The sequence below is a fragment of the Balaenoptera physalus genome (genome assembly GCF_965194825.1).
Source record: "Balaenoptera physalus genome assembly, chromosome: 20".
Taxonomy (NCBI): Eukaryota; Metazoa; Chordata; class Mammalia; order Artiodactyla; family Balaenopteridae; genus Balaenoptera; species Balaenoptera physalus.
This window is the reverse complement of record NC_138901.1, coordinates 12177287-12188562: the sequence shown is the minus strand read 5'-3', so window position 1 is coordinate 12188562 and position 11276 is coordinate 12177287. Positions and strand designations below refer to the sequence as shown.

General features: G+C 62.2%; 1 protein-coding gene across 2 annotated transcripts; it reads right to left on the bottom strand.

Annotated features, from left to right (window-relative positions):
* Positions 1-1753: 1753 nt before the first annotated feature.
* On the bottom strand, positions 1754-8420 carry SLC25A10 (solute carrier family 25 member 10). Of its 2 annotated transcripts, none has more exons than XM_082442180.1 (11): positions 8223-8420; positions 6064-6183; positions 5382-5496; positions 5254-5302; positions 4956-4997; positions 4039-4082; positions 3820-3890; positions 3445-3537; positions 3062-3139; positions 2090-2146; positions 1754-1934 (listed from the first exon to the last, which is right to left on the bottom strand). In XM_082442180.1, the coding sequence occupies exons 1-11, from the start codon at positions 8313-8315 to the stop codon at positions 1899-1901; spliced, it is 798 nt and encodes a 265-aa protein (XP_082298306.1). In that variant the 5' UTR covers positions 8316-8420; the 3' UTR covers positions 1754-1898. The 2 variants fall into 2 exon arrangements, with proteins under 2 accessions (XP_082298306.1, XP_082298305.1); XM_082442179.1 differs by having other exon boundaries at positions 1754-2000; positions 8223-8418.
* Between the last annotated feature and the right edge of the window lie 2856 nt (positions 8421-11276).

The window sequence follows — 11276 nt, the reverse complement described above, 5'->3', positions numbered from 1 at the left end:
CATTTTCAGAGACTTGTGAAGTATTTATCTATAAATGACAGGACGTCTGGGATTTGCTTCCAAATAATCCAGGGTGGGGAAGGGTCTGTGGGGTGTGAACACCTCAATGTGGGCCTGGTGAGAGCTCACCGCTGAGGCTGGGGTGGGCATGTGGGTAGTTTGTTGTTTTTTAAAATAACGGCTTTGTTGAGATATAGTGGTTATCAGGTTACAGAGCTATGCAACTACCACCACGACCTAAAATTCTTTTTATCTGCTTGAAATGCTCCACAATTCTCCTTGCTTCACGGCTAGGGTGTCAGGGGTGTTGATGTCTGAACGAACTGCCCAGGGCATCTGTCCTGTCCCCTGGCTGGGGCAGCTTCCACCTGTCCTGGGACATCAAAAGGCCTCAGGATGGTACTCACACCAGCTCCTGCCCCAGCCTGTCTGAGGGTCTGCAGCCCACAGAACCAGGGTCTCCCAGGCCCATCTGGGTTTGCTGGACAACAGGCCAGTGTCCAAAAGCCCAGGGCTCTGACTCAAGGGGGCACCTCTAGGGAGACCAGCCAGTCCTACTGGGAACTCTCATCCCCAGGGGGCTTGTAGCACCAGGTGCTTGCTGGGAAGGGGCAGCCCTGTGGGATCCACAGTGACCTGGATCTAGGACCTCAACGCTGACCACCCCTAAATGTGCAGGCCCTGCTCTCCCCCCAGCCGTCTGTCCACAGGCGATCCAAGTGTATCCAGGCAGGGCTGCAGCTTCTCCCCTGCTCTGGGCCCTACTCCTCCGTAAACCCAAGAGCCCTCCTTGGAGGGTGCAGAGGATGGTCTTGTAGCCCGCGACAGCGAGGCAGACTAGTTAGTGGCCTGGACACAGAAACCAGACCCAGCACTTCACTGTCCTTTATTAACACCCCTGTGGGGCGACGTGGAAGCGCTGGCCACTTGCTGGGGGGCGGGGGGTGTGGCACAGTGGCCAGGTGACTGGGGGAGGCAGACAGATGCAGCTCCCAGCCCATATGCAGGCTGCTGTGGCAGCGGAACCTGGGCGGTGGCGTTTTGGCTGACCAGCTGCTGGGGACCTTGCAAGTGACCGCTGTGTAGACAGGAGCCCCTGTGGACATGCCACTCCTGCCCAGGGAGCCAGGAGGGGACACTGCACGCTCCATGAAGACAGCAGCCGCCTGCTGGCACTGAGAGGTTTTGGTGAAACTGATTGTTAAAGCAACTGGGGATGGGCTGGACCAGGGGAGCAGGGGTGTGGGGCACCTGCGGGTCACACCCAGACCCTCCCTCCTGGGTACTCATTCTGCCCTGGCCTGGCAGCTGTGGGTGCGCAGCTACCTTTGAGAACATCATAAAAGCTATGGTCCCTCTCCTGGGATGAAAGTGCAGGTGCACGTGTCATTCGGTGAGTGATGCTGGGGGTCCACCCCCCCACTCTATCACCCAGGTCCTCAGTGGAAGCTGCTGGAAGACAGTGCTGGGGGCCCTGGGCTTAGTGAAAGGAAGAGACTTCAGGGGCTGGAGACCCCAGACCCCAGAAAGCCTGGACAGCCTGCCCCTCCCAACTCCAGGGTTAACTGCCTACTTGGGGAGAGAGAAAACTGAACCTGGGGCCTAGGCACCTCCCTCCGAGGGAGTCACTGGTGTGCAGAGGAGGCCGCTGGACATCAGGTGGGGAGAGCCTGGGGTGGGCAGCCGGGGGTGGAGGTGTGGGCAGCAGCTCAGGAGGGGACGACGGTCACTGGGCTGGCCAGGCAGGCTGGGGCGGGGGTCCTGAGCCAGGGAGGAGGGGGCCGGAGCACGGCAGGCAGGTGCTGGGCTCAGGGCAGCGCTCAGCTGCTGACCCTCCAGGACTCTGGAAAAAACTGAGGCAGGGGGCTGGGCATGACCCAGCTGCTCCCACGGCCACATCAGGACGGCACTTTGATGCCAAAGTGTTTGCGAAGCTGCTCCAGAAACACAAACGTGAGCACGGTGTGGGGCATGAGGCGGATGCCGGCAGGCACGAGGCCCTGAGGGAGAGAGGAGGGGGGACGTGAAGACAGCCCTGGAGGGAACCCCCCTGCCCTACCCCCCTGCCCCAGCCATGCCCCTGCTTAACCTTGTAAAAGGCCAGCGGGCCAAGCTTCGCTGTCTCCATGGCACAGTGCAGAACACCCTGCAAAAAATGCAAGATAATGCAATAAGATGGAAAGCTGCTTCTCGAAAGGCACAAACGCCCACCCCCACCCCCGCACCTGATGGCGGGCATGAGTGTGCAAAACAGCCTGGAAGTTCAAAGGTAAACATGGGAGGTGGGGTCGGCAGGCACAAAGGTCAAGGGCTGCCCTGCCCACTAACCAGACAAAACTAGAATCTGAAAGCACACCCAGCGCCAGGCTGACCTGCCAGGCACCTACAGTGCTTGAGCGGCTGCCATAAAGACACAGAAGACACCGTGAGTGATGGAGGGAGCCTCGGACAGGTGCTAGGCCCCAGGCGCTGGACCTGCCGACCTGCACCGTGCTGAGTTTCACTGACTGCAGTGACCCAACTGCCTCTGTTAACGTGTCAAAGAATCTGATTTAAAAACACACACGGGTGGCTTCCCTGGTGGCACAGTGGTTAAGAATCCACCTGCCAATGTAGGGAACACGGGTTCGAGCCCTGGTCTGGGAAGATCCCACATGCCGCGGAGCAACTAAGTCCGTGCGCCACAACTACTGAGCCTGTGCTCTAGAGCCCACGTGCCACAACTACTGAAGCCCGCACACCTAGAGCCCATGCTCTGCAACAAGAGAAGCCACGGCAATGAGAAGCCCATGCACCGGAACGAAGAGTAGCCCCCGCTCGCCACAACTAGAGAAAGCCCGCGCTCAGCAACGAAGACCCAACGCAGCCAAACATAAATAAATAAATAAATAAATAAATTTATTTTAAAAAACCAAAAACACACACAGGGCCCAGGCTGCTACAGGCCTGACGGCAACTGGGAGGGATGCAGGTGTGGGTGGAGGAGCAGAGCCTCGTCCACACCCTGGCACAAGGACACAGGCTCACCCAGCAGCAGCAGCAGGGCGGGGCCCCCACTCACCTGATACTCGCCCTTGGCGTTCATCAGCCGGGTCTTCAGCACGTCCAGGGGCTGGCACAGGAATGTGGCGCATCCACCCTGGAAGGCAAGTCGTCACCAATGGGTCTGCCAGGCAGGGCGGGTGGGCACCCCTCACCCGCCTCAACACAGGCCTATCCTGGACCCCCAGGAGTTGTCCGCAGGGCCATGGGGGACAACAGGAACAGTCTCGGCCTGGGCTCTGGGGGATCCATGGACTCCTCCCCAGGACCCTGACGCCTACTAATGCAGCCTGAGAGGGGCAGCCACCAGACTTGCCAAAGCCTCCTGCCGTTCTGAGCCCTTGCTCATCCCAGGCGCCCTCAGCTCCCAAGGCGGGTCAGGGCCCCACCTCCGCCACTCACCGCAATGAAGCTGGCGATAAAGTGAGTGAAGATGCTGTCGGACAAGTACCCTGTGCTGAGAACCAGCTGCTTGGCTTGGTCATAGCAGGACAGCTGTCGGGGAAGCAGGGATGGTCAGGGCCCAAGGGACAGCCCACAGCTCGGGGGAAGACAGATGGGGCCCACAGTGACACCAGCTGGACTGACCAAGTACGTGCTCTGTGGGTCACCTACCGTCACCACACCTGGGTGGACAGATGAGGCCCAGACCGGCCTGAGCCCACTTCCCTGGCCCCATGTGTGTTCGTGCCCACTGCCTTCCTATGGGACCTCTCAGAGGGCTGAGGCCAGGCCCCCCAGATGCTGCCCGAGTCCCACCCCAAGCGGAAGCCCTACCTGGCCCACGGTGACCAACATCCCTCGACTGGACGCCATAGTTGCGCCCGAGAACAGCTTCTTCAGACCCTCTGTCGGGGAAAGGGAAGAGGTTGGGTGCCCGGCCCAAACCCCTCCGGCCTCCCCCCAAGTCCTTAACAGCGCTCTCCCTAGGCCCGCTCCTGGGTCCCAGTTGGAGGCTGCCCCAGCCCCCACCATGCAAAGGACCTCCCCTCTCACCTTCTCGGGCCACGCGGTACAGGCCGTCCAGGGCGTGGGCGTAGCTGCCGGGGGACAGAGAGTGGGCCCATGTGAAGCTCTCCCTGACCACTGCCTCCCTTGGGAAGGTCCTCCCCATCACAGGCCACGCCCCCATCACAGGCCAGGAGGAACTCAAAGTGCCATAGGGGCCAGAGAACAATGGCCTTTTCTGACAGCTCAGAGCAGTCTCCCTGCTCAGTGGACCCCAGGGCCTGAAGATCCCGAGTTCCACAGGAAAACACCCTCTCTGGGGGGGGGCTGCCAGCTCTGAAGCTAGTCCTGTCTGCAGGCCGTTACCAAGGGCAGGAGGATGGGACGCCCTGCCGGGCCCCCTTCCCAACCCCGTCACTTGGTCCACCTTCCCCACAGCCTATACTCTGGCCAGTGAGTGGCCAATGGGATCACCTGGAGCCACACTTCTCCCTGAACTGGCTGATACCAACGCCCAGTGTTTGACTACAGCATCGGTCCATAAACAGGGCCTCAGAATCCCCCGTGTCTTAGGTTTCACGCAAAACGGTGTAAAACAACCACCCAGCTCCCAAACCCTTTTGAAGACCAAACTCACTTAAACTTCTAAACCACCCTTCATGCAAATGTGCACAGGTGCAAGAGGGAGTAGAGAGTGACCAACCCCTGCCCACCTCCCAGTCCAGCCCCCAACCCCGGGGTCCTCCTACAGGGGAAGAAGAACCCAGAGGTCCCGGAAGTCCCCTCAGGATTCCAGAACAGACGCTCACAATGTATGTTTCCAAAGGCCGTCAGCCGCCCGACCTGCTCCACGTGACCCCACAGGAGTGGTGCCCTGCTGGAGTCCCCACCGGGTCCTGGCACAGCTGCTCAGGGGTCTTCTCAGCCCCATCCCCAAAACCCCCAGGGCACACCATGCTACTCACTTTCGGCGCTGATTCTGGGGCAGCTTCACGTCGTTCTGCATCCTGAAACAAGCAGAGGGTTCAGGGGGGCGGCAGGGCCAGACGCCCCACAGACCCCAGCAGGCGGCAGGGGCTCCCTCTGGCAGTGAGCAGCCGGCCCCGCCCAGGGCTGCCCCGCCACAGGCTCAGCGCCATCCCCCAGCGTCCCAGACCCTGAGGTCTGAGTGGCTTGTTCCAGGCAGAACACACTGAGACCCCAGCGAGTGAGGCCAGCCCCACCAGGGGACAGCAAGACCCCAGCCTCGGGGACCGCACTGACCTGACGTTGACCATGTCCGCGGGGGTCCCCACGAAGCCGCCGATACAACCTGTCACAACAGCCAACATGTGACCATTGGCAAGGCCCCCCGCCCCACCTGCCCCGCCGCTGCCCACCCGGCTGCTCACCACTGATGGAGCCCAGCAGGACCTTCTTGTAGAAGGGCAGGGGGCCCTCACTGCCCTTGGTTACGTGGTCCCGCACGGTCTCGTAGATGGCAAACCGAGTCAGGGAGTAGGTCATCTGGGGAGAAGGGGCCCAGCTCAGAGGGTGCTGGTGGAGGGACGGCGCTGGGCACCCCCCACACCCCTGGCCCTCCAGGGCATGGTCATCACCACGTGGACCACAGGGACACCCAGGGACCTCTCGGCCAGCAAGCAGCTGAGCCAATTCGCGAACCCGGGGCTGGCTGAGTCCAGGCCCCGCACCCTCCTCTTCTCCCGCCTTGCCCCTGCCAGCGTCAGTATCCCCATCTGTAGGCGGCGGTCTCGGGCCGGCTGTGAGAGCATGGCCAACCCTGTGCAAGGCAGAAGCATATCTCACACTGCCACGCCCTGCACCCACCCGGGGGCTGCTGGCTCCCCAGGCCTTGCGGTTCCTTCCTCATAAGCAGCCTTGAAAAGGAGAAAGTAGCTTCCATGCCCACAGGGCATCCACGGTGGGCAAGAGGCGCGACTGGCCTGGGAGAGGCCAGCGACCCCTCTGCCTCCTTGGGCTGAGTGTGGGCTCTGGAATCAAGACCTAAGGGACCCCTGGCCGAGAGTCCCACCCACCCACTACCCCGGGAGGTGGGGAGCCCCCCAGAGGTACCTGTCTGCAGAGGGAGGCGCTCAGCCCATTGTAGAGCGCCAGGACGCCGTCGGAGCGCACCACCTGCAGCGCCATACCCGTCATGCGCAGCTTCACCTCCTGCTGCGTCTGCAGATGCACCTGTGGGGAAGCGGGTCGCACCTGCTCAGAGCCGTGGCCCATCTGGAGCCCACCAGGGCCAGCTCTGCTCTAAGCCCTTTTCCACAATCTTCCACCTTTACATGCTGAGCCTGTGGGCCAAGTGCTACCAGCAGCTGCATTTAAGAGACAGGAAACTGAAGCCTCCTAAGGGCACCAGCCGGGGAGTGGAGCCGGAACTCAGTGTCCACGTCTGGCGCCAACCTCTTTTTCACACCATCATCTCACAAGAGAAAATACCAGCCAACATGTGAGCCCAATTCCACCTGCCATGGGGTGGAGTCGTCAGCTCCACCCTTTAGATGAAGACACTGGGCAACTCCAGGGGCCCACTTTGTAGCCTCGCCTGCCTCTCGAGAGAGACAGAGTTAGGGGGGCTCAGAGTTGACCTGAAGAAACATGGGAGACTCGGAAGAGGTGGGTGAGAATCCAGGGGGCGCACAGGGGGAAGGGCGCCTCGGAGTCCATCCCTGCAGCACACTCTCCAGCCAAGTCAGGTCCTGGCTGGACCCGCTGAGGCAAGTTACTGATTCTTCTGCCTCAGTTTCTCTCAGTGTGCTGTGAGCCGGGAACAGAGGGCCCTGGGCCTGGGGGCAGGGTGGCCACACAGCAGCCTCCGTGAAGGCGAGAAGCCACTGTGAGGGTTCAGCCAAGACGTGGGGCAAACAGAGAGATCAAGGAGCTTTAAGATACTTTTTCCAAAGACGATGCCGAGAAGTAAAAACCCTGGCAGGGCCTCCCCTGCCAGAGGCCTCCATGGCTGCCGGCACTGCCCGCTTCACCCCATCACAGGACCGTGTGCTCCCTGGGCCAGAGGGCAGCCACATTCCTGTGTCTGCCGGCCTCCCAGACTCCCACCCCCGCCCCAAGCGCTCTGCAGCAAAACAGCACCTGGGTGGAAGGGAGGGGGCAAGGGGCAGTGATGCCCCAAGGAGCCTTGGACAAGTGACTCTAGGCTGGCCCAGGGCCAGGGAGGGCTCCAAGAGCCCTTGGAGGCTGTGTCCACATCCAGGCAGAGACAGTGAGCTTGATCCTCCCGAGCCTGCGATGGGGGAGGGAGGAGGGCAAAGGGACCTGTACGGGCATCCAGAAAGTAAAACAAAACAGGCATGAGAAGGGGTTCCTCTCTCCACAAACCAAAAAGCACCTTCCTACCTGGCCCTGCTCTGCCAGGCCACGTCATGGGCCCTGGGGGCTACCAGGAGCCATGCAGGCCTCTCCCAGGTCTCTGAAATGCCAGAGGGGCTACCAGCTTCAGCCCCACCCCCAACATCTGCTAATCCTGCCTTTCCTGGTGGCCAGGCTTGAGGGATGGCTGGGTCAGCCCAGGACACAGGTGCCAATCCCTCCCAGGGGGCCAATGTGGGGTGCAGGCTGCTCTGGGTGGGGATAAGGAAGGGAGGGGGTGGCCAGGAGGCTCTGCCCTTGCCAACAGGCCCCACAAGACCACAGCCCAGGTTCCCTGGCCCAGGGCCCACGGGCCAAAATATGCTTTGTGCCTCTGGCCCTTCTTTGTTGTTTGTGGTGACAAAAGGGCAGAAAATTGGCCTGCCTCAGGGACAAGAGAATCTCTGTCTTGTTCTGACCCATAAGGATTTTTTCAAAAAAACGTAGAAACAGTGTGATTGCTTCTCGCTGAGAGAAACAATCACCTTCACTGGGCAGCACCTGCATGCAGCCTTGGGATCATGGCTTCCAGGTGCCCACCTCCCAGGAAGAAGCAGCCCAAAGCAGGGTTGCCGGCCACATCCTTCCTCCGTCTCTCTGTGTGTGTGCTTGGCACCCAGTAGGCAGAGGGAGCGCGTGGTCCTGCCGGGGTGCCTCCAGCTGCGCTCAGAGAACCACTCCCTCAACATGTCAGCCGGGAGAACGAGTGTCCTCAAAAGTGCGGGGGAAAGTGCCTCAGAGAGGCCAAGGGACCAGTCCAAGGTCACACAGGTAGCAGAGTGGGGAGCGAGGGGCACCTCCGCCGCCCGCTCCACGCAGAGCTTCTCGGCGGGCCCTCCCAGCACCGCACTCACCTTGACCAGGTCCAGCGGGTGCGTGCAGCAGGCGGCCCCGCACGACGCCAGCCCACCGAAGTACCAGCGCGACACGCGCGCCTCGGCCGCCATGGCCCGGATGCCGCCGCCACAGCCGTCGAGGAGCGCAGGTGTCCGGCCCTGACACGGTTCTTGAAGCCCGGACACAGGCCCCGCCCCAGCCCCGCCCCAGCCGCGACCCGGCCCGACCCGACCCGGTCCGCGCCGCCGTCCGTTCAAAGGGCCGCCGGCCACCCGCGCCCCGCACAGCCAATGCGCCCGCGCGGCCCGGGGGAGGGGCCTGAGGGGCGTGGCCTGTAAGACCCCGCCCCGAGCCCGGGGGCGGGTCCCGCGCCTTAAAGCGGCCGCGGCCCGGCAGGTCAACCTAGTGGGCCCCACCGAGCCGCTTAGGGGACCCCCACTGGTGCGGGCCGCGCGAACCGCAGGGAGCTAGCGGGTGAACCTCCCTCACTCACCCCAGGGACCTGCGTCCTCCCCCATCCTGCGCCGGCCAGCCCGCGGGGCCGCCCTGGAGCCTAGGGCACGTCTGCTAGGGTCACGGCCCGAGTGGCCTGGGCGCTCTGCCAGCCTCCACCCCTCCTAGAGGCCTGCTTCCCGCAAGTGCCCGCCCCCTGCCGCGGCCCTGGACTTGCACCCAGTGTCCCACCCCGCGGCGCAGGCTCCGGGACGCGTAGAGCTGCTTAGAGGTTGCGGCAAACCTCCTTAGGACCAACTTGCGGATTACAGGAAAACTAGGGACAAAGGCAATTCGGAGAGACTAGCCGCCCCGCCTACCCACCCCTCCCAGAACGCCCAGCCGAGTCCAGCCTTAGGCCTGCTCTGACCACACGGCCCCAGGCAGCTACCCTGAGGCGGCTCAGGAGAGGGGTTCTGGGCATGGGGGCTCAGGCTCCTGGGAGGCGGCAATCAGCAAACTGCCTGCTCCGGCCTGGCCCCAGCAGGAGATGCACACCTCCCAGCAAACCGGAAGTGCAGGTGTGCAGCTAGCCCAAAGGCGCACCTGTCAGGCAGAGAAATCTGAGTCCCCAGGGCCGCTTTTGGGTGGGGCCACATGGATCTCGGGGGAGGCAGCGCCAGAGACCCCTGCACTAGTAAGGACCTATGTCCTGCTGTCCTAGCTTGGCCACTGCAGCCCCCACCCCAAGGGAGAAGGGTGACGGGCATCGGGGAAACAACTCCTGGCCCCCTGGGCCCACCGAGCACCCTGAATAACAAGTCCAGCCTGGTCTCTGAGCACCCAGGGATTCTCTGTGAGAGGCATTAGGTGCCTGAGCAAACCCTGCTGTCTATTTGCTTAAAGCAGCCACCTGGAGACTAAGGAAGCTGTGTCTTCCAGAACCCCAGGAGGCCTCTGACCCCTGTCATCAGTTGGGAACATGAACAGCTGGCTCCAGGAGATTTCCAGCCCAGAAATGCCAAGGAGCCCGGGGTGGGGCAAGGGATAGTGCTATGCTGAAAGGGCAGTTGGAAATGTGGGAGGAATCCTGGAAAACGGGAAGTGCCCCAAGACTGGAGCACCCTTTTTAGAAAAAGGTGGATTGTGCAAACTATAGGTCAAGGAACTCAAAAAGATCCCAGTCTAATTTTCAAATGGATCCTAAAGACTTGTGCAGAAGTCTGAGAGAGTGATGGGGAGGTCAGGCAAGGGCTTAAGGACAGGGCTGCCAGGCCAGGCCTCTTTGGGATCTGGTGTCTGTGCTGCGGCATTTACACATTTCCTCTTGGTGCCTGGGCAGGGAGGATGGAGCTACGTGGGTGGCCTGGCAGACGCCAGGGTCCCTGGAATTGGCGGGGAGGGGGGTGGGGGTGTCTATGGGGGTGAGAAGCACGTGAGTCAGCTCTGGATCTCCCACTGCTGTGTCCTCTGTGACCATTTCATGAGCCTGGACGAAGGCCAAATCCTACCAGGCTCCAATGGAATCTTGTAAGGTCTTGCGTGGGTGTCAGCAGGGCAACTCAGGATACCCAGCAGACCCACCTCCCAACGCCAAGCCTAGGGGCCAAGTGGGCTCCAGGGACCCAGGGCGATCCCCAGTGGCACACTCCACCTATTTCCAGGTCTGAGACACTTTAGGGCCACCAACAGGCTGGAGCAGATCAGGGGGAGGTGGAAGGGCCAGGACCCCCAACAGGAGGCCTGGGCCAGGGAGCTGCCTGGGAAGGGAAGGCCCGGGATCTTCACAGAGCCTTCAGGTAGGGCTTCGAGGTCAGGTGGGAGCACCATGGCAGCATCCCATCTGTTGTATGCAAGGCAGGAGGAGTCGGGCCTGATGGTCCCAGAAGTGCAGTCACCCCCAGCATGGAACAGAGGGCCCCATCCTTGGGGGGGGGGTGAGGGGAGCCCCAGTCGTCACACCAGCTACCCTGGAAAGATGGAGGAGCTCAGAGCACAAGCGGCCTTTCCAGGTCACTGGCGGGGGGGTGGGGGAGGACCCGTGACCACGCACGTCTGGGCTGGGGGGTGTCCCTGAGCCCGGAACCACTTCCTGCCCCTAGGAAAAGGCAGCAGGATCAGCAGGCCACACCCAGCCCCAGGTGACCAACAGTCCCCTCTGCTAAGCAAAGGCACACCCAGAGATCTGCTGCTGGCGAATCAGTAACCTCATGGGCCACAGGCTTGGCCAGTGGGGCTCTCTGGTCAGGGGGCTGCCTACCCTGTCCTCGGACCCTTCCTACAATGAGGGCCAGCAGGGGGCACGTCCTCAGGGAGGACACCTAGGTGGCGTGGGGGATGCTAGGCACACCCACCTGGGAGCCTGGCAGCTCCCAGGCCTGTCCAGAGCCGTCCCACCCAGAGGGTGGCATTCCCAGACCTAGTGTCCCCTTCTGGTCCCTCAGAGCCAAGGGAGGGGGCTCCAGGTGGGACCTGGAGACCCAGGCCAGAAGGGGTGGGCCCCCGTGGGTCACAGGAACTATGTGCCTTCCCAGAGTGGACACTCAAAAAGCCCTGCAGCCACCCGCCCTCCCGCTCTGCCCAAAGCCCCAGGGGCCTCCTGCCATGGGCCAGTGAGGAAGGAGTCTACCGCCCCCTCC